The sequence below is a fragment of the Equus przewalskii genome, chromosome 12 (genome assembly GCF_037783145.1).
Source record: "Equus przewalskii isolate Varuska chromosome 12, EquPr2, whole genome shotgun sequence".
NCBI classification, from domain to species: Eukaryota; Metazoa; Chordata; class Mammalia; order Perissodactyla; family Equidae; genus Equus; species Equus przewalskii.
The window spans coordinates 42,046,664-42,072,276 of record NC_091842.1 but is presented as its reverse complement, the minus strand read 5'-3'; the positions used below and the strand labels follow the sequence as shown (position 1 = coordinate 42,072,276).

The following is a 25,613-nucleotide window of genomic DNA, read 5'->3' as shown; positions in this document are numbered from 1 at the left end:
AGGCAATGGTGCCTTGGCTAAGGCTGCCCAGGGAGTGAGTGGGAGCGTGGCCCATGCCCATGCCCTGGGGAGGGGCTGCTGCTGGGTGGTGGGTGTGCAGTGATCCCCCACTCACATAAGCCTTAGCTTTGCTGCTCCTGCTCCTAGTGCCAGCTGCTTCCGTGGCTCAGGGTGGGAGTGGGAAAGGGACCGTAATTCCCAAAGTCTAAGGCAGGTGGGGTCCCTTGTTGGGGGCAGCAAGTGAACACCACTCCCAGCCTGTGAGGAAGGGGTTGCAATCTGGCAGGACGCCGCCTTCCCTCAGTGGTCTGTTGCAAGCCCGGCAGAGTCATCCTGGCCCCATCCTGCCCTCAGGGAAGAATGGGCCCCTCTGTCCCGAGGCCCCTGCAACGTGCCGAGCATCCTGGAGCATCTTGATGTGGCACAGAGCCCACGGGGTGTGGGGTCTCCCTGCGGGGTCCTGCTTGTTCCCTATTTCCGGTGGGTGGGGATGCACAATGGGGTCTCTAAGGACCGTTTCCCGCCACTGGCCCCCTTGTTGCTGCCCCTGCCTTCCTCCTCAGCCTCAGCCGCATAAAGGGCCAGTGCGCTTCTGGACAAAGCCCAGAGTCTTGAGGCTGAATGCCCCCGGGGTGGGGGGTGCCTGTGGGGGATCCTGAACTGGGGATGAGCCGCCTCTGCTCACACCAACCCGACAGCTCCCAGGAGAGAGAGAGAGGCACAGCTCAAGTGCTGGCGGATGCCTGGGCTGAGCCCTGAATCAGCTTCCCATCCTCGCCTGCCAGCCCTCACTGGGGAAGGGGCCGCGGGTAGGGGTGGAGGCCAGGGGTCCTGCCATCTTGCAGGCAGGAACTGAGGCTGGGAGAGGGACAAGGCTGTGCAGGGCTCACACACAGGCCCCTTTCTCCAGATCGGCTGACATAGGGCCCCTAGTGTGTGCCACACCCTGTGCAGACACTCCGGATTGCCTCCAATGGCTGCCCTGGGATTTCCATGGGGCAGGCTGAAAGCTGCGATTGTGTGGGGGGCACGCTCCCTTCCTTTAGACCACCTGCTTGCCGTGGGGTCTGATGAGAATTATGGGTGCGGGAGCACTGCCACCCCAGACGGCAGGCCCCACTGGGTTTCCTCCCACTTCTGCCCGCCTCCCGCCCCAAGGCTCCTTGCTGCTCCCTCTCACCTCCCTAAATTCCCATCCATAGGGTGCTCAGGGTTCAAATGTGAGACCTCTCCTCTCTCCATCAACATTCTCTCATTGGAGAGCTGCACCAGCCTCAAGGCTTAAAATACCGCAAATGTGCAGAGGACTCTGCATCTTGATCCGTAGCCTGGACCTCCCTCCGGGACTGCAGACCCTCGCATCCTGTCTGCCCGCCTCTCCCCACTAGGGATGTCTCAGTGGTTGGGAGGAGGTGGTTGGTGTGTGCTCTTGCTCCTGTCTTGTGAGGTCTCTGCACTATCGGGGCAGGCCCCAAGGAGGCCCCTGGCTTCCTCTCCAGGGCTGAGCAGCACCCTCACCCACAGCATCTGTCCTCCTTCTCTAGTCAGCTCCCCACAGCCTCTTGTTTGGAAAGGGGCCCCTGGCCACAACTAGTGGTCTCGGTGGACTACCTCTTGGACCACCCATCCACAAAAACTCAGGGTAGCTGCTCTGGGGTGAGCCCTAGGCTGGACGCTGGCCTGTACCCACCTGCCCCAGGAAGTGCCCTGAGCCTCCCATGTATACACCTAAGGTGCAGAAAGGGCAGAAGTGGGTGTGACTAAGTGGGTGAAGGTGCTCCAGGACACGCCTCGAAAGCTTGGGTCAGGGCTCTCACATCTGGGGAGAGTGGCCAAAGGCAAGCCGTGCATGCAGGGTGGGCACGGGAGCCGGCCTGTGGGGCACCTGCCTGCGTGTGCACTCACAGGGGTGTGCACCCGACTGCCCAGTGCTCACAGGCTGAGGAGCAGAGTGCTGGATGGGAACGTGAGCCTTGTGAGTGTGCAGTTAGTGTGTCCACTCAGTCAACAAGCTTTTATGGAGTGCCTTCTAGGTGCCAGGGATGCTCAGGGCACTGGGAATGACACAAGGAACGGAGACGAGAATAGGGTGCTGTGTAGGCACGCCCCCAGCCTTGAGCCCAGTGCATACCCTTCCTTTCTGGAGAGGGCCCCGTGACAGCCCCAAAGGAGACAGGACACTCTGAGCTCTGAGCCCGGAGGAACCGGGCCTCCTGCTGCCAGGGGTTCAGGTCTTGGGAGCAGGGCATTGGGGTTTCCTGCCACAGGGACACCTGTCTTTCAGGGCTGGTGGCAGCTGGGGCCAAGTGCGGACGGGGGCGTGAGGCAGTCTGCTCGGGGTGACGGCAGTGGTCCCGGGCGTGCCCACGGTGTCCTGCCGGCGCTCCTGACCAGGGCCGGGGATGGGGGAGCCAGGCCAGGGCTGTGTGCAGACCAGCCCGGGACATTCGTGGGCATTTGGCCTCAGGGAGGGCTGAGGAGGCGGCCTTGGCTCGCCACCTGGCCCAGGGCTCTGTCCCCCACTTGCGTCTCCCACCCCCAGGCTTTGCCACGCCGATGCCAGGAGCCCCGCAAACTTTCTATTGTTGACGTTTTCTGGAGGACGAGGGTCTCCTCCGCGGCGCCCCTCCGGCCCTGCTCCGGCCACACGGGCTCGGCGGGCTTCAGGAGTGTCAGGGTCTGCGGAGCCGTCGGCGCCCGGCCGCCGCCCCTCTCCGTGGCGAGCCCGTGTCCCACCGAGCCGAGCCGGGCTGCCGCCCTCCTCCCCAGCCGCGCGATCGCGGGACCCCGCTCCGCCGGCGTCCGGGCCTCTGAAGCCGTCGCCGCGCTGGATGCGCCGTCCGGGGGAGCAGGGCCTGCCGGTCGCCCTCCCAGGGCCCCAACGCCAGGACAGGCCCAAAGCCGCCGTCCGTGAAGTGGCCACCGGGGCCGACTGCCGCCCGCCGCCAGCGGACACGGCGGCGCCGGAACCCGCGGGAGGAGCCGTGGGCCCCGCCGGTGCTGAACACGGACGGACCGGCCGCGCGGGCCGTGCCCGCCGCTTCCGGCGTCTCGCCGCGGCCTCCGCCGCGACACTTCCGGCGTCGCCGCCGCGGGCCGGGTAGATGCGGAGCGGGACCAAGGGGCGCGGTGCCGGCGGGGGGCGGCGGGGGGGACGGCGGAAGGGGGGCGGCCTCTTCAGCTCCGGGCCCGAGAGTGAGGGTCTCGGACCCGAGCCGGAAGGGATGACCCTGAGCCGCGCGCGTGTCCCGCAGCTATGGAGCAGGACGACCCGGCCGAGGCGCTGACGGAGCTGCGCGAGCGGCGGCCGGGCGCGTGGGAGCTGCTGCAGGTGGCGGCGGGCTCGGGCCTGGCCGCCTACGCCGTGTGGGCGCTGCTGCTGCAGCCCGGCTTCCGCCGCGTGCCGCTGCGGCTGCAGGTGCGGGGCGGGGCCTCGAGCGCCTGGGGGCGGGGCTTCCCCGGAGGGGCGGGGCCAGGGCTGGGCTCCAGGGGAGGGGCCAAGACTGGGGGCGGGGCTCAAGGAGGGGCGGGGCCAGGCCTGGGGCTGGGCTCCTAGGGGAGGGGCCAAGGCTGGTTCGGGGCTCCCGGAGGGGCGGGGCCTGGGTGGAGGGCCCGGGCCCAGGTGTGAGCCGACGGGCTGCAGCAGCTGGCCGGCCCGGCTCTGCGTTGGACCTGCTTCAGGTGAGGCGTGACAGCCTCGCGCTAAGAAAGGAAGCCCAGGAGGCAGGTGCCCCCCGCCCCGTGTGAGTCCGGTTCGGGGACCGACCTGTGATGGGCGGGAGTGGCTAGTGGACTCCAGCCCTCCCAGCCCCGCCCGTCTCCCTGCCCAGGTGCCCTACGTCGGTGCAAGCGCGCGGCAGGTGGAGCACGTGTTGTCGCTGCTGCGAGGCCGTCCTGGAAAGATGGTGGACCTGGGCTCTGGCGATGGCAGGATCGTAAGTCGTGTCTGTATGGGGGTGCGTCCCCACTGCCCCTCCCACCAGCGCCCCTCCCCACCTCCCGGTGCCCACGCTCTCCGTGCCCACAGGTGCTGGCAGCCCACCGATGTGGTCTCCGTCCGGCTGTGGGCTACGAGCTGAATCCCTGGCTGGTGGGGCTGGCGCGGCTGCACGCCTGGAGGGCCGGCTGTGCCGACAGTGTCTGCTACCGCCGAGAGGACCTCTGGAAGGTAACCCCGGGAGTCCTGGACCCCCTCGGGCCCCACATCTGATCTCCACACTTCCGCTTCTGGCTTGGCTACCCTGCTGACAGCCCCAGGTGCCCTTGCAACCTGGGCGGGCTGGGGCCAGGACCCGCAAGCTGCAGTGACCCCATGCCCACGAGACCTCTTCCTCGGCTGGGACCACATTCCCTTCCGGGGTGACCTCCTCTTCTTGCAGGTGAACCTGAGGGACTGCCACAATGTGTCTGTGTTCCTGGCCCCCAGCGTGGTAGGTCTAGGGTGTGCCAGCCCAGGGGAGGCCCAGGCCACCCAGTGTAGGTGCTGGGCCGGGAGAAGCTGGGAGGGGCAGCTGTGTTCTGCCCTGCCCACCCTCCCTCCTGCTCTCTCCTGCAGCTCCCTCTGCTGGAGGACAAGCTGCAGGCGGAGCTGCCCACAGGGGCCCGCGTGGTGTCCGGGCGCTTTCCCCTCCCCACCTGGCAGCCTGTCGCTGTGGTGGGTGAGGGCCTGGACCGTGTCTGGGCCTATGACATCCATCGTGGGGGGCCAGTTGGGCAGGCTGCCTCAGGACCCGGTTCTGCCTCAGTCCCCGGGGTCCCTGGTTCTCATGCTGGCTGAGCAGTTGGACACAATAAAGACTCAGTAGGCTGTATCCTGACTCTTGTTGGGTGGAGGACTGCATGGAACGGCCCCCAGGGAGCACTGTGGGGAGGACTCCATGCTGGCTGGGAAGAGTTCTGCTCCGAGTGTATCCAATGACCAGCTAGCGGCTTCGGGTCCTTGGGCGCTGGGGCTGGGCTGCAGGTACACCCCCGACTTTCCAGGGGTCCTCTCTACCCACCAGCTTCCTCAGCCTCAGGATCTCCTGCTTGTACCTGCTTGGAGGGACCAAGCTTAGTCACCTGTGTGGCCGTGGACAAGCCTAGTGCCTGGGACTGAGGCCCGCAGGTCACACCCAGGCAACCTGCCCAAGAGCCCACCTGCCCAGGTGCTGGTCCACATACTCCTGTAGCTCCGAAAGTTGCTCCTCAGCCATCGTGGCCCGGACTAGCAGCTGTGCCCGCTCCCGTTCCAGCTTTGCCTGGCATGGGGGTATAAGCCATGAGCCAGGGCACAGTGTGAGGAGGGGTTCCAGCCAGGCCTTGCCCACTACCTGGGTGCCACGAGAGAAGTCCTGGAGCTTTTGGCGGATCTGGGCCCAGGATGCAGCTTCCAGGTCCCTGTGAAGAGAGAGCGTGAGGGGCTGACCAGTGACCCTACTCAAGTTGAGGCACCTACATCCTTAAGGGGAGCGAGTGCGGGACAGCATGGGCCTGCCAGCCACTATGGGCCCTGCCTGGACTTGGGAGCCGTCTGTGCCTTGGGGGCAGGGCAGCCCAGGCCCAGAGGGCCCACTAGCAGCTCAGGGAGGGCTAAGCTACAAAGCCAGCTTGAACAGTGGCCCCAATGTCTGTAGGGATGCTGATGGGGGCGCCTCTCCCCATGGTGGGGGTTTGCTTCCCAAAACCCTGGGAGGTAAGCCTGCACAAGCCCCTGTCCATTGCATGGTTGGCAACATTGAGGCCCAGAGGTCAGCAGGTAGACTGCTCCTGCCCCATTCAGGGGTCAGGACCTCTGCTGGCAGTCCCACCACATGTCTTCATCCTTGGGATCTCTGGGTCTCAGCTAAAATGTCCCTTCCTCTGGGAGAGCCCCGACCCTCCCATTCAAGGTCAGCACCTCTCCTGTCAGGGCCTCTCTTCACCCCAGGCACCTGGCTTTTCTGTGACTATTAGTGTTTCCCACACAGACCGAGACCCGAGGACAGATGGGCCACCTCCTTCACCGCTGCAACCAGAACCGCCCCCAGCAGTTAGAATTGGCAGAATAAATGAATGACCGCCCCCACAGGCCCCCCCAACACCCACAACAGGGCACTCACTGTGGCTCTGATGTGCTGCCCTGGGAGGCTTCACCCGGTCCCTTCTGTGGGAGCAAGAGCAGCACCGTAAGCCCGCTGGACTGTAAAGGCTGCGTGGCAGACGTTCCCGGTCAGCTGAACAAGGCAGGGCTTAGAGGCTGTGGGGTTGGGGCTTTGCTGAGCCTGGGATGGACCCTGGGGTGAGTTCTGGGGTTCTGTGTCCCAAAGCCAGTGTGGGGTAGCAGGGAGGGGTCACCTGGGCCTGAAGCTTCCGGGGCTGCATCTCCAGCCTCGCCTGGTCCTCCCACGGGTGGCCGAGCTGAGTGATCAAATGCAGGGGCAGTGGCTCCAGGTTGGAGGTGGCTGCATCAAAGGTAGCCTTGGGGGTCCCGGGTGCCCTGTCGGGGTCTGCCAGCGCCTGCAGCACACTAAACCACATGGTGGGTCACGTAGGGCCACTCCACCCCAGGTGCCCAGCTCAGGGAGAGGCCCACCTGTGGGCGGCCAGCAGCTCCTCATGCCTACGGCTCAGATCTGCTAGGCGCTTGCGGTAGGCATGAGCAGCCCGGGCCAGCTGTTGCTCACGGCTGTGATGCGCTGCCCGGATGTCCTCCAGAGTGGTGTCCAGGAATGTCCGAAGGGCGGCAGCGGTAGGCGCCTGGCCTGCATCATTTGCATACTCCTGGAGGAGATGAGGCCGGGCTGGGGCGCGCCACACCCCTCCCCCCCAATCCCCTCTGTGGAGCAGGTGGGGCGGGGCAGGGCAGCAGCCAGGCCAAGGGGGTCTCCCTGAAGCCGTCCAGCACACCCAGGCCAGGCGTGGGATCCCCAGGGCTGCCCCACTCGTGCTCACAGCCACGGCTCGGGCACAGCGCTGCAGCCGGATGGCATACTCCTCGTTCAGCTTCTTCAGCTGCAGCTGCAGCCGGGCATTCTCAGCCTCGGCCTGGCGGAGCTGGCCTTGGCAGGTGGACAACACCTGGGGATGGAGGTGGCTCTGAACAGATGTCCGGCGAGGTGGACCTTTGCTAAGCTTGCAGGGTCCCCTACACCGGATCTCAAAGCAGGTAGTGCTGGGCCTCACCACGGCTTGTGCAGCCAGGCGCTGCCCCGCTGTCCTGGCCTCCTCTCGGGCTCCCTGCAGCTGCTGGCCCAGGGCTGCCCTGCAGACATGGACATGAGGCTCAGGTGGGCCTAGGGTGGGGGACTTCCTCGGCCCCTTGGGTACAGTCACTCTGTGAACTGTGCGCTGCTGGGCCTTCCCCATCCTAGGTGAGGCAGCCACTCACACGCGTGTCTCCAGTGCCTGCTGCTGGGCCTTGTGCTGCTCCAACGCCTGCTTCACTTTTTCCTGCAGCCATGGGGTGCACAAAGGCTGGCTGGATGAGACCCTAAGCTCTGGGTCCCCTGCACTGCCTCACCCCCCACCCCAGGCCAGGAGAAACCTGGACAGACCCCCGGGCTAGGTGGCTGCACACTTCTGCTGTTCCCCAGCTTCTGCCGCTCCTTCTCAGGGGTCAGGGAGTCCTGGGGCTGCGCCTGTACAGAAGGGAGAGCTGGTCCCAGCCTCGCTGTGCCCCTGCTGCACCCCTGTTCAGCTCCCACCCAGCCCACCCTGCCAGGCTCTCCATGAGCTCATTGTGACCTGGAGTCTGCGGCGGTCAGACTGTCCCTGCCCATTGGCCTTGCACCCGAGCTCCTGTGCTGGCACCTGGCGGTGCTCTGCGTCAGCCTCTGCAGGGGCTGCTCGCTTTCTGTGCAGCTCCAGCTCCAGCACCCGGCTCTCCAGCCGAAGGACCTGTGGGGTGACCAGGGTGAGCAGGTGCACCTGCAGGGCAGCCACCTGGGGCAGGTCAGCATCCCTCTGGGCACACACAGGGACACAGCACACATGGGACAGACGGGGTTCACAAACACTTTGTGAGTGTGCACAATCACAGCCAGACCCCTCATTGCGCTGGTCCTAGGTATACACCCCAACCCACCCCCTTGCTGGGCTGGCACACGTGGGCACACATCAGTGCCCACCTCGCTCTTCAGGTCGAAGATTTCCAACTCGTGCTGCTCCCGCAGGCGGTGGGTTGTGATCTGTAGGTCGACCAGCTCCTTGGAGATCTGTGGGTGGCTGGGGTGAGAGGTGGGCTCCGTGGGAGCCCTCCGCCTGCCAGCATTCCAGGGCCCCCACACCCACCTGCAGCCGCTGCTCCTCACTCAGCTCGAGATCTGAGGGAAGCTCTGTCTCAAGGCTGGTGGCCCAGGCTGGGGCGCCCCCAGGGACTCCTGGCAGCCAGTTATCCGCCTGTGGCAGAACCTAGGGAGGCACCACCACCCATCCCCCAGGTGGGTCTCAGGCCTGGGCTGTGGCCTTCACTCCCATGGAGCCACCAGCCATCCACCCCCACACGGAGCCTGGCTGAGCTGGGGCAGCCCCTCCCATGGCCAGGATCAGGCCCAGAACATGGATACTTGCGTCGCTCCTAACCTCTGAGGGGACAGGGAGGACCCCCGACCCCAAGAGCAGCAGCGACCTAGGAGGACTCACATTCTCAATGGCCCGAGGTGGGGCCCCTGGTCTGGGGCCTGTGGCCACCACACGCTCCATAGGCAAAAGGAACTCTGGCCTGCCCCAAGCCTAGTGCTGCCTCATTTAGTGGCCTGTTGCTGGGACACGGTGGTTTGCGTTGTCAAGGCCCCTGTTGGTTCCCAGAGACTGCCAGGACCCCACCCATGAGGGCAGGCAGGGCAGTTCAGTGGTTGGGGAGGTGGTGGGACCTCTCTCAGCTCCTTCCATACACGGCGACCCATTTTTTCTGGCTTCGGTTTCCTCATCTGGGAAATGCAAACCAGACCCTTGCATTTACCCGGGGTGCGGATGGAATCAGGGATGCACGAAAGCGCCCAGCCTGGGGAGGTGTGGGACAGCGCGTACGGAGTGGAGCTGCCCGTGTAGTTACTGTTGGGTGCCCTGTCCTACCGTGTGGGTTCGCACACTCATTAGGCGCCGTCTGCGTGCCTCTTGGTGCTGGCTCAGTGGTGGGACGGGCGGGCGAACAAACTGGACAGCTCCCCGCACCCCCAACCTGAGAGAAGAGGGTGCAGACATCCCAATCAGGGACCGGGGGACTCGGGAGGGCTGGCTCAGCCCGGGCGCCTGGAGGGCTTCGCGCAAGAGGTGCCATAGCGCCGGGCGCGGCGGGGCCGGACGTGCGCGCGCCCCCCCACTGGCACGCGCGCGCTCCCTGGCCGTGCTCGCGTCCCCGCCGCGCGCAGGTTCCGGGTAGCCGGGCGGGGCGGGTGCGTCCGGGGCGCAGACCGTTGTCGGCGGTGGGGCTGAGCGCCGCTCTCCGTCCAGGCCCCGTGACCGGCACCCGAGGCCCGCCTCTGTCCGGCCGTCCTTCTGGCTGTCCGCGCAGCCCGCTGGCGCAGCCCGTGCGGGTCAGTGGGCGGCCGGGGAGGGGTTGTCCAGGGCTGGGGTCGTGCGGCGGCGGGAGGGGGCCTGGGGGCGGGGCCTGGGAGGGAGGCGGGGCCTACCGGGGCCGCGACCCGGGCGGGGGCGGAGCCGGAGGAGGGGAAACGCGCCGATGGGCGCGCCTCACGGAGGCGGGGCCGGGGGCGGGGCCTGCGGGCGGGGGCGGGGCTGGCGTCCGAGGCTGCGGGGCACCGTAAGCCCGGAGCGTGGCGTCCTCCGGGAAGTCCCTGGAGCAGGGATCTGGGGCCTTCTGGCCCCCGGTGTGTGTGGAGCTGACCCCTCCTGCGCAGCCCTGCCTCGGCCTGGAGAGGGAAGCCTCCACGCTGAGGAAGGGGCTCACAAGGCTGGGGCCCTCTTTTGGAGGAGGCGCAGGGTGGCTGAGCGCTGCAACCATGAAGGTCAAGGTCATCCCTGTGCTTGAGGACAACTACATGTACCTGGTCATCGAGGAGCACACGCGGGAGGCTGTGGCCGTGGACGTGGCCGTTCCCAAGAGGGTGAGGGCAGGCTGTGGGCCCAGGCCCTTCCGAGCAGCTCCCCGACCACCCTGGTGGGAGCAGACCTTTCCTGTTCTCTGACCTCTGGTTATTGGATGTTTAGGGTTCCTTGATTACTTGGGTCTCCCCCGAGGTTAGGACTGCTTCTGGCCTCCTCTTTGCCCATTCTCTGCGGCTTAACTGTTCCGTACACACGAGGCGCTCAGTAATTGTCTGCTGGACACCCTCACCTGGCCTGCCTGGGGCTCTGTGTTCACCAGACCTGGCACCGCAATGTGGGGGGGCGGCCACCTGGACCGTCCCATCTTCCTAACTCCCGTCCCTTTCAGCTGCTGGAGATCGTGGGCCGGGAGGGGGTATCACTGACCACCGTGCTGACCACCCACCACCACTGGTGAGCGAGGTCGGGGCGGGCCGAGGCGCGAGAGCGTCGCCCAACCCCATCCCGACCTGGCCTGATCGTGCTCCCGCCCGTCCGCAGGGACCACGCGCGGGGCAACGTAGAGCTGGCGCGTCTGTGGCCAGGGCTGGCCGTGCTGGGCGCAGACGAGCGCATCTGCGCGCTGACCCGCAGGCTGACGCACGGCGAGGAGCTGCGGGTGAGCGTGCGCCCGAGAGGGGTGGGGAGGGCGCCCCGGCCGCCGCCTCACAGGCCCGCCTGCCCCTCTGCCGCAGTTTGGGGCTATCCACGTGCGCTGCCTCCTGACGCCAGGCCACACCTCCGGCCACATGAGCTACTTCCTGTGGGAAGACGAGTGTCCGGACCCGCCCGCCCTGTTCTCGGGTACCAGCTGCCCTGCGCCCCCGCCACGCCTCCCTCTGACTCGGCTCCACCTTCTCTGACCCCACTCCTCCCCAGGGGATGCGCTGTCTGTGGCCGGCTGTGGCCCGCGGCTGGAGGGCACGGCTCAGCAGATGTACCGGAGCCTGGCCAAGACCCTGGGCATCCTGCCCCCCGAGACGGTGAGTGGCTGTCCCTTCCCCTCCCCTGGGATCCAGTCTCCCCGCACAACCCACACGCTTTGCACCTGCCTTGTGCCAGGGGGACTTGCAGCCCAGTGTGGGAGGATGCTGGGGACTGGGGAGGAGCCAGCCAGGTGAGGGACCCCCTGAGCGCCTTCTTTCTCCAGAAGGTGTTCTGTGGCCATGAGCACACGCTGGCCAACCTTGAGTTTGCGCAGAAAGTGGAGCCCTGCAATGACCACGTGAGGGCCAAGCTGTCGTGGGCCAAGGTGCGGTCACTCCTTCCCTTGATGGCGAGGGCTGGCAAGTAGGGGAGGACTGGGACTCAGGAGGGGCACTACAGGGGGTGCCAGCCATGACTGGCCACAGGTGACCAGACCTGGTTTGGCCTGGGGTGCACTGTCCAGCTGAGGTTCCCACTGGTGAGGGGAGGTTGGTGGCCTCGACAAGGGGCTGGGCAGCCTGTAGGACTGGTCCGCAAGTGTCTGCCCTCAGGATCCAGGCTGGGGCCAGACTGGGCGAGGCAGCCTCTCCTCTGCTTGCGCCCCTAGCCTGGGGCCGAGCCAAGCTGCCTGGGCCCTCAGACATAGCCGTGACAGGGCCTCTGGTCGTTCCAGAAGAGGGACGAGGATGACGTGCCCACAGTGCCGTCCACGCTGGGCGAGGAGCTCCTCTACAACCCCTTCCTGAGGGTGGCGTGAGTACTGGCCAGCATCCCAGGCATTCCCGTGCCAGCCCATCTCAGGAGGCCTGAGCCCTCCCTGGGGGCCATACCGCAGAGCCAGCTGGCACAAGGCCGGCCGCCATCCTTGGGGCCTCCCTGACAGTCATTTGGACACTAAGGGAGGTGTCAGGGGACCAGTTATTGGGCTGACTGGCACTGGGGAGAGGCTGCTCATTCAGCGCCCTCTGCCAGTGCCGGCCCAGCAGCCCCGAGCCCTCACAGCGCCCCCTCTCCCGGCAGAGAGGAGTCCGTGCGCAAGTTCACAGGCAAGGTGGCCCCGGCCGAGGTCCTGGAGGCACTCTGCAGAGAGCGGGCGAGCTTCGAGCACGCGGCCGAGCCACTGCAGCCACAGGCCCGGGCTCTCCTGGCACTGCAGTGGGGGCTCCTGAGCACCCCCGACAGAAGTGAGCCCCGTGTGGACCCGCCGTGGGGTCAGGTGGCACATCCCTCCTCCCCCGACCCTTAGGCAGCCTGGGCCCTGCCCAGGTGGCTGCCCAGCCTTGGAGACCAGCACTCTTGTGCTTCCTGGCAGTGGACGTGTGGGGCTCCTCTCTGGGCCGGTGTGAGCCCTGGGGCTGGGGTGTTCAAGAAGCAGCTTTGTGGGGTGCACGGGGCTTCTGAACTTCGAATAAAGTTTTGAAAGGCCTCTTTCTCAATGCTGGCAGACGCTCTGGGAGAGAAGCCGTTTTCAGAGGGAGGTCCCTTTATTAGAGCCGAGCCCAAAGTGTCCCCCCACCCCTGTAGGTGGGGATCCAGCTGTGGCTATGAGACAGCTGGAAAGACCACTGAGGCTCGTGGCGACAGAGCCTGCTTTCTGCCCAGAAAATGCAGGTTCTCAGGCCTTAGAGGCCAGAGCTGCATTACAGTGACCATCTGGCTCCAGGTGAAGGGGACATTCCGTCCCCAGGTGGGTGTTATGGCCAGGCGTCCCTCTCCCACCAGTGTCCTCCACGCTGGTCTATGAGCTCACCAGCCTGACAGGTCCAGCCTAGCACAGCCCTCCTTCCGCAGCTTCACGCGTGACTCTAGAAATGAGGGGGTGAGGCGCCCCACTTTTGCTCTGTCTTAAGCCTTCCATGGAACTGGCTGAAACCCTCACACACTTGGGCCACCACAACCAGGAGTGAGGGCACTGAGCTGGGCCTGGGCCCTTGGGACGGCTCCAGGACCCCGTGGACCCTCCAGCCTCCTATAGCGGGGAGTCTGAGTGAGTGCAAGCTGGAGGTCACCTTTACTGGCTGTGGGTCCTGAGGCCTGTTTCCTCGCGGATTCCAATACGCCCCTGCAGCTCTGGGGTCTCGGGGCATGACTTCCTGCTGGAGACCGTGCACGCCTTCCTGGGAGTCCCAGTACTGGCTGCGGTGGGCCGGCAGACCCTCAAGTCTCCTACCACCTGATGCTGAGGCCAGAGCTGGCCTTCTCCACCGCATGGTAGCTCGTGTGCAGCAGGCGGCCAGCCTGCTCTGAGCCCTCGCCCTGCAACCAGCGCTTGTACAGCTCCTGGACCCCAGGCACGTCCTCTGGCACTTCCGTCCTGACCATGCTGTACAGCCTCTCGACGTGCTGGAGCAACTCCTTGTCAGCTGTGTCGGGGGCCTTGAGCTGGCCTCCGCCGTTCAAGCAGCCTGTAGCAGACCAGGACGAGCCAGGGCGCGATCACAGGAGGGTGCCGACGCACCGGGGTCACAGCATGCCCCCTCCCATGCTGGCCTCCCTCAGCCTCTTGACTGCCCGGGTGGGGGAGGGGCCGGGGCCCACATCTGCCCCTCCTGCCCTGGCGGGACGCTGCCCGCAGCCCTGGTCCCAGAAAGGGCCCCCCACTTCTGTGTGAGGAGCGGGCCTGCTGAGCTACCTGCGGGGCAGGCCATGACCTCCACGTAGTGGTACGGGCAGCGCCCTCGCTTGAGCTTCTGCACCAGGTTCTGGATGTTGCGGAAGCCGTAGGCCATGGCGAAGTGCAGCAGGACCTGGCCCTCCCGCTCCAGGGTCACCTCCTGGAAGTCCTTGTTCCTGAGGGGGGCACAGTCTAGGCTTGTCCACACGCACACCCAGGCTCCCTCTTGGTCCCCAGCCCGCAACCTCACCCACTCCCAGAGGGGACGGTGATGGAGGGGGAGGGTGGAAAGCTCACTTCCAAGAGTTGGGCAGGCAACCTCACCCCCAGCCTCGGTTTCCTGATCTGGAGAATGGGAACCCCTCCTTCCTAGGACGCCACAAGGTGTGGCAAGGTCAAAGGCCCCAGCCCTCCCTTTGAGGAATGGAGCTGTCAGATCAGGACACACCATGCCCAGCACACCGGCCTGCCACCACTGCCTCTGGGGCTCCGGACTGCTGTGGCGTGGACAGGGGACACATCCCTACGATGGGAGACTGAGGCCTGGAGAGCACTTGCCCACCCATGCGAGCCAGAGGAGGGCCCAGCTCACGCCCCGTGCCAGAGGGTCTGTGCCAAACGCAGCTCGCCACCCTCCACTGAGCCTGCCTCAGCGAGGAGACCCAGGGCCCAGGCTGCCTGCCCCTAGGCTCCAGCCCTCCCCACTGACCTCAGGGGTCTGTAGGTGACCTCAGTGACGTGGACTCCAAAGAGCTCCTGGGCCGCATGCCGGAACACGTGCTCTAGGTAGCCCCCCGAGCCCCCACCCTGATGGCTGGTGGGCTCCTGGGCAGACCCGCTGCTGCACCTGGGGAGCGGCGGGGCCTCAGGTGGCAGCATGCTTGCTGTCTGCTACACCTGGGGATGGGCGGGGGCCTTAGGTGGCAGCACACCTGCTGTCTGCTGCACCTGGGGAGGGGCGGGGCCTCAGGTGGCAGCACACCTGCTGTCTGCTGCACCTGGGGAGGGGCGGGGCCTCAGGTGGCAGCACACCTGCTGTCTGTGGCACCTGGGGAGGGGCGGGGCCTCAGGTGGCAGCACCTGCTGGCTGCCAGGGCTTCCCGGTAACCTCTCACATTTTGGGTGTTTGTTTTCTAACAAGTGAGAGACCCCCAGGGGCTTTGTCGATGTGTCAGGAGGCAGCCCAGGCGAGGGAAGGACTGTCTCCTCCGTTGAGTCATCTCTTCTGGGGAGCTCAGACCTGTAGGAAGTTGGGGTCAGCTCTGATAACCATCAGTTAACTGTCCAGAGGCCATCTCGTGAACTCAGCCACCTCTGTGGACACCGAGACAGGCCACAGGGCAGACGTGGAACCGACCAGGAGGAAGCCGTGGTGGGGAAGAGGTGGGGGGGACACTGAGAACCAAGGTCTATCTGGGGACACTGACCACAACCACGTTCTCACTTCTGCTGCCCACGAGGACACCTGCGACCCCCAACGTCTTGACTGTCCCAATGCCAGACATACGTACTGCTTTTCCACCGAGGCCGGTAGTGACTTACAGACCGTCCAGGGGGGTGGGCTCCAGTTCTGACAGCAAGACCCCTTCTTCTTGCAGCAACTTGAAGACTTCTCCTGCGATGAAACCACAGTGCAGATGCTCTTCAGCTGCCATCTCAATAAAGACAGGGACAATAAATGCATGTCACCTGCATTCCTAGCCACTTGGCCCTAGAGGCCCAGACATCCCCCCTGGCCTGCGGGTGGAGGATGCCCAGCCACAGAGGCGGGGAAGAAGGACTCCACATCTGAAGACCCTCAGGACAGCTGCCTTGCCCCCAGGGACCTCAGCCCACCCTCAGGACGACACAATAGGGTGGACAGGCCTGTCCCCAGGCTGCTCCCGCAGCAGTGCACCTGCAAGGTGGACGGGGCACCGTTTTCATGTGGGGTGACCTTCCCCTGACTGTCCAGCTCTCAGGCATTTATTTCCCTCTCTCAAGTATCCAGGGAACCACGAGGCTGCTCAGCTCACAGGTGAGGTTGGGGTGGCCAATGTGAGCCCGAGGGGTTGAGAAGACTCTCCCCCACTACCCGTGCAGACACTGAGGGAGTGCGGGGGCCCTGTTAGCTGCAGGTCCTGGATGATGGGACAGCTGCAAATGCTGACCTGGCTCTGAAGGGCGGGCCCCTGCCTCCCCGGGTGGTCTGACCAGGGGACAGCAGCTCCACCCAGAGCCACGAGCAGAACTCGGGTGATGCGTCCTGTGCCCTGGGCTTGGGGAGCACACCCAGAGGCTCGGGGCGGCAGGACACGCACCCGTCGTGATGACACAGTCCACGTCACGCGTCTGGTGCTCCTGGCTGAAGAAGTCAGGTCGGGAGGCCTCCAGCTTTTTGTCGTAGCAGGGCATCACTGTCACATGGTAGATCTTGTCAGGGGTCAGTCGCTGCACAAGAAACGTGGAGAACAAGGGTCGCTGCCTGGCCCCAGCAGTAATGGGGTCGTGTTAGGGTGAGGTGGGGAGATGTTGCAGGCATGGCCTGGACCACGATTCTGTGTGCAGGTCTGTGGACACTGCAGGTCTTGGCTCATCTTTCCAGACAGGGGCACTGAGTCATTCCCGGTGGGAACACTGCTGTTACCTGCTGCTGGGCGAAGAAGTCCTTGACCAGGGACCCCATGACCTGCTGCGGGGACCGGGCAGTGCTGAGGTGGGGGATGAGGAGGGTCCCGTGGGTCTTCTCGGCGTAGCAGATCCAGCCTGAGACCAACATGGAACAGACAGGGTGGTCACAAACCGCCTCCCACTGGCTCAGCGGTGACATGGCAGTCTGGGGGTGGACCAACTTGTACCAGGAGCTAGGTCCCATTAAAGAACCTTCCCACTCTCTTGTCCCTGTCACGTGTGTCTGGCACACATGTGATCGCCATCTCAGGGAACTGAAGCGACCACAGGTGATGCAGGGCAGCTTCTCCCGCAGAAGAGGCCATTCTGGGCCGGCATTCCTGGCCTGTTCTGGCAGAGCCCTCCGGCTCCCTCCAGCATCCCCCACGCACGTGCAGCCGCCGGTGTCACGCAGCAGCATGAGCACACCTGGACAGGCGGAAGTCAGCACGGGCAAGGCCTGCTTGGAGTCAGCCTGTCCTCGGAACCGCCGCACGAACTCTCGCTGGCTCTCCAGGAGGCTGAAGTTCCTCGAGAAGGCGGTGTCAAACACATAGTGCGCCCCTGGAAAACAAGCACCTGCCTCACCGCCAGGAAGGGTGGCTGGCACACGAGGCGTGCCCACCACGCCCCTGGGAGCAGGGGTTCTGCCTCCAGTGGTCCCTCAGCTGCTCCACTGAGGCCATAGGCAGCCCACGGTTCTAGAGCGCCAGAGGACACACCACTGTGTGGACAGCCTGGGGCTGCCCAGGAAGCTCGTGTGTAACATGACGACTGGCTTCCTTCCTCTGAGCTCAGCGGCTGCCCGGGACTGGGCCACGCCACGCGTGGTGCCCAGTTTCAGCCTCCGCCGGGGCTCAGCCCACGTCCTCCCGGCCCAGCTCCTGGCACGCAGAGGTCGACCAAAGTCAATGTGAGCCAGAACCCAACTTGCACCTGGGAAATGCACCTTGGTGATGATAATTTTAAAACAGTACAAGGAGTGGGTGAACTTTAGACCCTGGAGAATGCAAAGTCAGAATCCAGATAGTTTTCTCGTAAAAGACGCTGCTCTTAATTGTCAAACGGAAACTTCAAGCCAAAGTCAAACTCGGAATAGAGTTGCTGACGTGTTTAAGTTCAGGGACTCGGAGGCGTGAAGCACCCCCCCAGACGCCCCCGGGCTCCGGGCTCACCCAAGGTTCCACGCCTACCTAGTTTTTTAAAGAATGTAGTTAATTTTCTGGCGGTGTCTGTCGGATTCAGCTGAAACCTCGCTGCCAGTGACGCTCTGGACTGGGGTGAGACGGAAATGACGACCAGCCTCTGCTGACCGGGCGCCGATGTCTGCAAAGCAAGGGGACGCACCACTCACTCTGCGTGTCATCTCCAGATTCCCAGAGGGCCAGAGCTGGCGAGAGACTGCCCCAGCCCCATCAGGACCTGTCATTTTTACGCCCAACACTTCAGTATCAGAATACTGACAAGAAACTCACTGTGACAGTCATCCCACTGACGAGACTTAAAAATGTGGGAGTCACCTGGAGACACAGGATAAGTGGCACCAGAAGATGAGCCGCCCTTGACAACACGAATGGAGGGGGTTGATGCTGGGTTAAAGCAGAGTCTCGAAGCCCGCCCACCACTTACTTTATTGGCATCTAGAACCTTCCGTAGCTCCTCATGGCTCTGCTGAGTGATAAGCACGGTCTCTGCCGAGGTGACGCAGCCACTGCAAGCCAGACAGTCATCCAGGGAGATCTTGGCCTTCTCCAGCTTCCGCGTCCCTCCGTCCTGGAACACGAGAACCTGGTACGCAAAGGGCCCTTCTGCACGAGGACACAGAGCTCTCAGGAGAGTGGAGCCTTCACTCTCCCGCTCAAAACACCGACAACCACCGTGATAGCTGGCTGGTTTTATGTGCCACTCAATTTACAAAAATGAAATAATTATTACAGAAATACTCATACACGTTCTAAATTCTCATAGCACCGTCAAATTCTAACTCTGGTACAAATTCGGCTGGATCATCAGAATGGTATTAATGAGGCTTGCTGCCTGCCAGGGGCAGAATGGGGGGTGTTAAATCTGCAGGGAAGCAGCCGACTTGCCACAGGGGTCCTGGAGGGGTGGCTGGTCCCCAAGCTGCAGTCACGCGGCCATGGGGGCAGGAAAACGCCAAAGGCCAGGCTCTATAAGGAGGAGGAAGAGAAGGGAAAGGGCGAGGATGAAGGAAGAAGAGCAGAGGGAGGAGCCGGCGGGAGCCTGTGCCCTGTGGGCTTTGCCCACCAGCACCCACACCCAGAGGAGCGAGCGAGGGACACAACAGGCAGACTGGGCCAGACAGACACAGAATTTGGTGTTCAAGTCGGGCCGCCGGGCTGACACCCAGTGACTTTTCTTAGAAGCAAATGATCCCGGCCTGAGCCCCCACTCCCTCTGCACATGCAGGAATGGCCTGAGCCAGGGCCAGGTGACCTGCAGGGGCCCGGAATGTGACCAGTGGGCCGAGGAGACTGGAACTCCCTTCCAGCTGGCTCACTAGGCCTGAGCTTTGCACCAAAGCCACAATTTGGGCTCAACGTACATTTTTAGAGTCAGATCAGCCGAAAGGCCCAGACTGCAAGGCTGCGCCAAGTAGGGGACGGATGTGCTTCCCGACTTCCCTCCAAATCAACCACGGCTGCCCTGGGTGGTGGGGCCCACTGCAGCCCCTGCCTCCCTGGGTCCCTTCATTCATGGGACCCCTTGTGAGGTATCTTCTCCTTAAAAAGGAGCCAGTCCCCCGTGCTGCGCCAGGCTCGGGCGGGAGCCGTGGTGTGCTGCTGGATCACCCTCCTGGACCAAGCCAACAGCCGGCTCTCTCCTGTGAACACTCAATCCCCCTGTCCGGCCCCACTGTGCGCCATGCTGCAGCTCCTCCCTGCTCGGGAGGGGTTCCTGGGCTGGGTGCACTCAGTGCCTGTGGTCCTCAGGACTGCATAGATGCTCTTTTTTTTTTTTTCGTTTTGAGTAAGATTAGCCCTGAGTTAACATCCGCTGCCAATCCTCCTCTTTTTGCTGAGGAAGACTGGCCCTGAGCTAACATCCATGCCCTTCTCCCTCCACTTTATGTGTGGGATGCCTGCCACAGCATGGCTTGCCAAGTGGTGTGTAGGTCCACACCTGGGATCTGAACTGGTGAACCCTAGGCCACAGAGGCGCAGTGTGCGAACTTAAGCGCTGAGCCACCAGGCCAGCCCTGGCACAGATGTTCTTGAAGGTGCAAATGGCAGACAGTTGGGGTGAATTTTAACACCATCAGATTAAGATCTCTTTGTTGTTTAATTATACAGGAAGGAGGCGTTCACTAAGAACAAGGGGTCTGAACTGGACAATCTTACACAGTTAGAAATCAGGGGTAGGGAGAGGGAGGGGGGAAAGGGAACCACCATCTCTGCAGAGAGAGACCCCCCTGCAGAACAAATCAAGCTCCACGTTCAGCCTCTGTGCCCCCCAGGCTCCCATCCCTGCCCTCTCACCAGTGAGAAAAGCCTAGTGAGACGTGGGAGGCCTCATGGTCACTGCATTTGTGTCTGAAACGTGTCCGACATCGTCCGAGCTGGAACTTACGTGACCAACTTGGAAGTAACTCCCGTCGTCTTCGATGTGGATCTTGGCGACGCCGCTTCCAAGCCTCTTATCCACCTTCACGGGCTTGATGCAGTCCTGTACGGGAAAGAGACTCTACATGCCCACCACCACGTGGGACGAGGGCTCGGCCCTGCTTCCTGTTCCAGACGCAGAAGCCGTCTTAGCGCTACAGTAGCTCGCCCACCTGGCACACGTGCTGACACCGCAGGCCGCTGAGCAGGTGACAGTCAAGTGAAGGCTGGTGCCAACACGCCTGCAGACACCACCACCCTTGACCTTCACCCTTTCTCAGTGTAACAGAAGGTGTGGCCACCACAGGGAGAGCCAGTGCCCAGCGTTACACTGGCTACTGAGAGGACGCCGAGGGGTCAGCAGGAAAGCTTTGCCTCCCTGTCCAGGGCCCTGGAAAAAAGTCCATTTCTTTCTCCACCTCCCCGAGCTCTCGCTGTCTCTCTCATCATCACTAGGAGGAGCCCATGGTCCACCGCCTTCCCAAAGATGACAGCCCCGGGAGGCCTGTCCCAGCTCATCTCTGAGCGCGGTGCTGCGGCCAGCCCACCCCTCCTCCTGGAACCCTTGGCCGTGGCCCCGAGCCCCGCCCTGCACAGCTGGCGGCGCTGATAGGTAGGTACTCCAGATAAGGGCGACGCCCGGTTTCAAGTGTGGCTGTCCTGCCCCTTCAGGGACAAGCCCTGTCTGGCCCCCCGAGGGCAACGCCAAGGTCGACCACCTCCCTGCGCGGACTGGGCCCGGGCCGTGACTCCGGCGGACCGCCTCCCAGCGCCCACCCTGTCCACACGGAAGGAACCGGCCCAGGGAAGCCTGGCGGAGGCTCGGTCCGCTCCCAGCCCGCCGCTCTCCGGATGGGTAACTGGCGACAGCTGCTCCGTGTCGCCACCCTGGAGGGCGCGGCACCCGGACCCGGGCCCCCAGGGCGGCGTGACGACCGCTCCTACTGCCCCAAACCCGGACCTGGCCTCGCCTCCCCCGCACGCCCGCGGCGCTGTGACCTGACGGGGGCGCGGGTTCCGGCCCCATTTCTCGGGGACGACACTGAGGCGGGAGGAGCTCCCACCTGAGACGGCCCGATGAAGTCATCCAGGTCCGTCAGCTGCAGCGCCCCGCTGAAGGGCGACGCCATGGCGGCCACACTGCCGCCGGCCGCCGCACGCAGGGGTCGCCAAACGGCGCAAAACGACGGGGTTGTTCCGCCACGCTGCCGGAAAGCGTCCCCGCGTGGCGCATGCGCGTCTGGCCCCGCTGCCTGGCGCCCGGAGGGTGTGCGCCCCCTGCTGGCGAAGCGTCTGACTTCCCGCCTCCCTCCTGCCCGAAGGCGGGGCCGCGGGGACAGGAGCGACGCTCCCTCGCTCCAGGGCCCCCCTGCCGGCCAGGTGTGCGGCCCCGCGGCCCCCGCCCTGGGAGCTCGCGGAGACAGCGGCCCTGCTTGACTTGGTCCCAGGCGCAGTACGGATCCCAGCACGGGGCCGGGCACACGTGGGCCCAGTTTCTGTTGAAGAGGAAGGAGATGCAAGTGACAGGGATGGGGTGCGGATCTCGCGGCTCAGCGCCGAACCCAGAGCTCCTCTCACGGCCCCCACACCCCTTCTGTTATTCTGGAGACCAGGGTGAGGAAACTGCGCTGCCCTATAAGGTTTTATAGCCGGAAACAGGCCCGCTCCTGGTCGGACCCAGTCCGTGAGCCGTGATAAACCGCGTCCCCTTCCGTTATACATTTAATGACCACTTCTCAGTGGGGCTGCCAGAAAACTCTAGTGGTCGAGTCTGGCGCGTGCCGGGTCCGCACCTGGGCCCAGCCCTGTGGGTGCCCTGGCCGGCTCAGCCCCAGAAGGCCAGCCTCATGTTTCTGAGGGCCCAGGCCAGCTTGTGCTCCCGCTCTTCTTGGGGTTCTTGCCCCCATGTCAGCTCTCCCTAGTGACTCTCACGCCTGCCTGTGGGTTGCCTGTGAGGTCCCCAGACGAAGGCCCGCCTGCTGCCTCCTCCAGCCCTGCAGTGGCTCCTCTTGGCTCCCAGGACATGACCTTCTTTCTCAGCACCTCCTGCAGGTGGGCTTCGAGGCCCCATACCATCTCCCTGTCCTGGCAATACCCGAGCAAGCCCTGAGAAAGGACGCCTGAGATCTGAACAATTAGATACTTCTAAGGATTAGAAGGAGCTGAACACAAAATAAACTTAGTTTCACTGCAATGCCCCAGGGTAGGTTTACAAAAAATTTTGTGAGAGTAACAAGTGCTGTTGGGATTGGGGGCAGGATGGGGGTCGGTTAGGTTGGGGGGATGGGGCTCCGGCTGGCTGTGGGGGCAAAGGATGGGCCCCATTTGGGGGGGCTGCTGGAGGAGGAGAGTTGACGGGGAAACAGCCCGAGTGTCCACCAGCAGATGAGTGGACGAGGAGGTGTGGTCTGTCCACACTCTGGAATATCACTCGGCTCTAAAAAGAAGTGAAGCACTGCCACGTGCCACGAAGTGGCTGCACCTGAGGAGTCAGGCGCAGGGAGAGAAGCCAGATGCAAAACCCCACGTGGCCTCTGATTCCATTTCTATGAAATGTGCAGGATATGCAAATCCATAGAGACGGAAAGTAGATTAGGGGTTACCAGGGGCTCAGGTGGGGCTTGCAGTTTGGGAAGATGAGAAGGTTTTGGAAATAGGTAGAGGTGATGGTTGCACAACATTATCAGTGAACGTAATGCCATTGAATTGTACCCTTAAAAATAGTTACAATGGTGAATTTTGTTATACATATTTTATCGGAACTTAAAAATTAAGAATATAATATATCAAAATCCATTGCACACTTTAAGTCAGGAAATTGTACGACATGTGAATTTATGTCTCACAAAACTATTAAAAAATGAGGAGGCTAAAGGTGGCCACTCAGTCTGCTGCCTCAAGGTGGCCCGGGCAGTGAGGACACCCTGCTCCACTCCGTTTTGAGCCATCCATCCCGCCGTCTCTGTAGGAGTGCTGGGGTGACTGTCAGAGCCAGTTTCTGGTTCAGAAAATCTGACTGGGGGTTCCTGATCTCACACGCCTGCACACACAGACACACGCAATGCACACACGTGTACACAGACATGCATGCACACATGCATGCATGCACACACGCACAGACACACATATGCACAAGACGAGGCCAGGTCCTCCTCCGGCCCGCTCTGGGGGAAGCCGGGGGCGGGGGCTCTTCAGCCCCTCGAGGGTCTTTTATTAACTCATAGCTGTGTCCCTGCAGACACTCCAGCTCTTGTGCCAACACTACGCCTCGCCTCCGCTGTGCCTGCACTCACTTTTTGCAAATTGTTTCATCATCATCATTAGCGAGTATTTACTGTGCGCTTCCCATGTGCAATACCAGAGTTTACACACGTGGGGGACACCAGGGCCGGCTGAGGACACTGAGAGGGGCCGAGGCCTCTGTGGCCAGGCTGGCCTGACCGTGCAGCTGCTGTGACGCTGTGACAATGTATGAGGGCCCCTTTCCTGAGCTGGGACAGGTCAGTCCTCAGCCTCTGCTCTGGACCGGCCCACAGGGTCCCTTTCCCCAAAGCCGGCCACCTGATTGCTGGGTGGGAGCAGGTGGCGTTCCCACTGAGGTGGGTAGAGCTGCCATCCCCTCCCGTGGGTGGGCACCAGAGTTTCACCCTCTGAGTGCCTGGCCCTGCATTACTTTCCTGGGTCTGCCAGAACAAAGGACCACAAACCAGGTGGTTTAAAACAACAGACATTTGGGGCTGGCCCAGTGTCATAGTGGTTCTGCCTCGGTGACCTGGGGTTTGCAGGTTCAGATCCTGGGTGCGGACCTACACACGCTCATCAAGCCGTGCTGTGGCAGCATCCCACATACAAAATAGAGGAAGATTGACATAGATGTTAGCTCAGCAAAAATCTTCCTCAAGCAAAAACACAAAAGAGGAAGATTGGCAACAGATGCTGAGGGCCAATCTTCCTCACCAAAAAAAGAAAAAAAAAACCCCAAACCAGACATTTATCCTCTCTCAGTTCTGGAGGCTAGAAATCCTAAAGCAAGGTGTTGCAAGCCTGTGCTCCCTCCAAAAGCTCCAAGGCAGGATCTTTCCCACCTCGTCCAGCTTCTGGGGGCTCCAGGCGGTCCTGGGCTTGGGGCAGTGTCACTCCAGCTTCTGCTCCATTGTCACACGGTCTCCTCCCTGTGTATCTTCTCCCCTCTCTTATAAGGACACTTGTTATTGGATTTAGGGCCCACTCTAATCCAGGATGATCTCCTCTTGAGATCTTTAAGTCAACTACATCCACAAAGACTCTTTTCCCAAATAAGGTCCCATCCACAGGGTCCAGTGGACATATTTGGGAGGCACCATTCAGCCCAGCACAGCCCACATGTCCGAGTCTTTGTAGAACCCTTGGGCTGGAGGACGACTGTGTATCGGGATGCATCTCAGCAGGGTGTGGCCCACACAGGCTGGGCCGGCCCTGGGGGATGGGTGGGATGGTGGGGATGCAGCCCAGGCCATCCCTGAGGGCTGCGAGCCCCATGGCTGAGCTGCAGAGCAGGGTGGGGCCAGCAGGTGTCTTTTGGGGGCAGACAGCCTGTGTGCAGGGGGGATAGACGACCCAGGGTGGGGACAAGTGACAGGTGGGAGAACAGCTGTGTCTTCCAGAATCAATTTTAATTTCCCTGAACATGTGACCACAGGACGTCTGCCGCAGTCTCCTATGCGTCGTGGATGGAGGCCCCCAGGAAACTGCAGAAAAGTGGGGTTTGCTCCCCACGCCCTGCATGGCTGTGGTCTGCGTGGCCCACAGGACCCACCAATACGCCCCCCTCAGACACAGGGGTGGGGACAGGTCACCTGTGAGAGCCACCCGCCCCGTGTTAAGTTTGGGGGCCCAGGCGCTGCCCGGTGGGAGGAGCGGGGAGGGGGCTGGATCCGCGGGCCCCTGCCGGGGGCCACAGTCATGTAGAACAGGGGACAGGCCTCCCAGGAGCCTGGCTCAGGCAGACATTCGAGTACAGGGCCAGTCGCCCACCCAACCAAGTGGCCCTGCCTTCTAAACCTGCCCTATGCTTGTTGTAAACTGGGGACCATTTTGTTACCGTGGGTGACCAACCAGGGGTCTCCTTACTACGTGAGGGTCTTCATGCTCAGGAGATCTGGGGCTGATCAGCACATCTGGGTGGACATGAGGTCACAGCCTCGGGGCTGTCCCCACAGACCCTTGCACTGCCCTCCTAGGGTTCTCCAGGCTCTGAGTGCCAGGGCGCAGGGAGGGAGGGTGAGAAAAGCCCCGCGTGGGGTGGGTCTGGGGTCCCTGGGCCTCTTGCTCTCAGAATCTGAGAGAGAAAGCAGCCCTTTGTAGGAAAACAGGCGGGCGCTCAGATCCAGATGCTCCCCGGTTCCTGAGGTGTCCCCACCCGAGCCCACCAGGCCTCCCCACCCCCAGGCACACCCTGGGCTCTTTGTGAAGCAAGACTCGCACCCCTGGGCCGAGCAGACGCAGTGTTTCATTGTTGAGGGGAATGACCTGGGCAATGAGCGCATCATTAGCGACATAATCAACACAAGGCGTCTTCCCCCTGGGCTGCCACATCTTGTCAACAGGTGTAACCCTGGCTGTTGCCCTGGGAGGCCCAGGTGCATGCCGCAATTAGTGGCTAATGAGGAGGCCTGCCCTCACCCCTCCTTGAGGACCGGCTGGGCGGGCGCAGGGCTAGGGGCCAGAGAGCAGGGGTGTCAGGGGTGGAGGGGGAAAGCGAGGGCGGGCGGCCTTTCAGGGGTCTTCCCTCTGTGCCTGCCAGTGCGGGGGCTACA

General features: G+C 63.2%; 4 protein-coding genes across 27 annotated transcripts; 2 read left to right on the top strand and 2 right to left on the bottom strand.

The window, feature by feature from the left end:
* Positions 1-2,142: 2,142 nt before the first annotated feature.
* On the top strand, positions 2,143-4,811 carry ANTKMT (adenine nucleotide translocase lysine methyltransferase). 2 transcript variants are annotated; one of them, XM_070567151.1, is made up of 6 exons: positions 2,143-3,100; positions 3,255-3,418; positions 3,831-3,935; positions 4,028-4,168; positions 4,380-4,430; positions 4,556-4,811. In XM_070567151.1, the coding sequence occupies exons 2-6, from the start codon at positions 3,257-3,259 to the stop codon at positions 4,775-4,777; spliced, it is 681 nt and encodes a 226-aa protein (XP_070423252.1). In that variant the 5' UTR covers positions 2,143-3,100; positions 3,255-3,256; the 3' UTR covers positions 4,778-4,811. The 2 variants fall into 2 exon arrangements, with proteins under 2 accessions (XP_070423252.1, XP_070423254.1); XM_070567153.1 differs by lacking the exon at positions 2,143-3,100 and having other exon boundaries at positions 3,134-3,418.
* On the bottom strand, positions 4,808-9,507 carry CCDC78 (coiled-coil domain containing 78). Of its 17 annotated transcripts, none has more exons than XR_011524627.1 (16): positions 9,373-9,507; positions 9,034-9,139; positions 8,602-8,888; positions 8,251-8,370; positions 8,088-8,174; positions 7,705-7,857; positions 7,515-7,598; positions 7,349-7,410; positions 7,144-7,222; positions 6,913-7,038; positions 6,554-6,741; positions 6,316-6,378; positions 6,081-6,169; positions 5,313-5,379; positions 5,140-5,240; positions 4,808-5,037 (listed from the first exon to the last, which is right to left on the bottom strand). XR_011524627.1 is itself a non-coding variant. In XM_070567128.1 (16 exons), exons 3-16 carry the CDS (start codon positions 8,659-8,661, stop codon positions 4,923-4,925), a joined length of 1,506 nt encoding a protein of 501 aa, XP_070423229.1. In that variant the 5' UTR covers positions 8,662-8,888; positions 9,034-9,139; positions 9,373-9,507; the 3' UTR covers positions 4,808-4,922. The 17 variants fall into 17 exon arrangements, 14 of the variants coding, with proteins under 14 accessions (XP_070423229.1, XP_070423231.1, XP_070423233.1 ...); XR_011524626.1 differs by having other exon boundaries at positions 4,808-5,034; XR_011524629.1 differs by having other exon boundaries at positions 4,808-5,034; positions 6,081-6,124.
* On the top strand, positions 9,334-12,368 carry HAGHL (hydroxyacylglutathione hydrolase like). Of its 7 annotated transcripts, none has more exons than XM_070567143.1 (9): positions 9,334-9,494; positions 9,892-10,025; positions 10,355-10,419; positions 10,507-10,624; positions 10,701-10,809; positions 10,885-10,988; positions 11,156-11,257; positions 11,606-11,685; positions 11,953-12,368. In XM_070567143.1, the coding sequence occupies exons 2-9, from the start codon at positions 9,921-9,923 to the stop codon at positions 12,176-12,178; spliced, it is 909 nt and encodes a 302-aa protein (XP_070423244.1). In that variant the 5' UTR covers positions 9,334-9,494; positions 9,892-9,920; the 3' UTR covers positions 12,179-12,368. The 7 variants fall into 7 exon arrangements, with proteins under 7 accessions (XP_070423244.1, XP_070423245.1, XP_070423246.1 ...); XM_070567144.1 differs by having other exon boundaries at positions 9,345-9,494; positions 9,901-10,025; XM_070567145.1 differs by having other exon boundaries at positions 9,360-9,494; positions 11,159-11,257.
* A 29-nt stretch (positions 12,369-12,397) lies between these two features.
* Positions 12,398-21,075, bottom strand: CIAO3 (cytosolic iron-sulfur assembly component 3). Its single transcript, XM_070567142.1, has 11 exons — positions 20,883-21,075; positions 19,787-19,882; positions 17,825-17,968; positions 17,389-17,521; positions 16,625-16,759; positions 16,173-16,291; positions 15,847-15,976; positions 15,089-15,161; positions 14,256-14,393; positions 13,565-13,722; positions 12,398-13,337 (listed from the first exon to the last, which is right to left on the bottom strand). Exons 1-11 carry the CDS (start codon positions 20,946-20,948, stop codon positions 13,099-13,101), a joined length of 1,431 nt encoding a protein of 476 aa, XP_070423243.1. The 5' UTR covers positions 20,949-21,075; the 3' UTR covers positions 12,398-13,098.
* Positions 21,076-25,613: the final 4,538 nt, after the last annotated feature.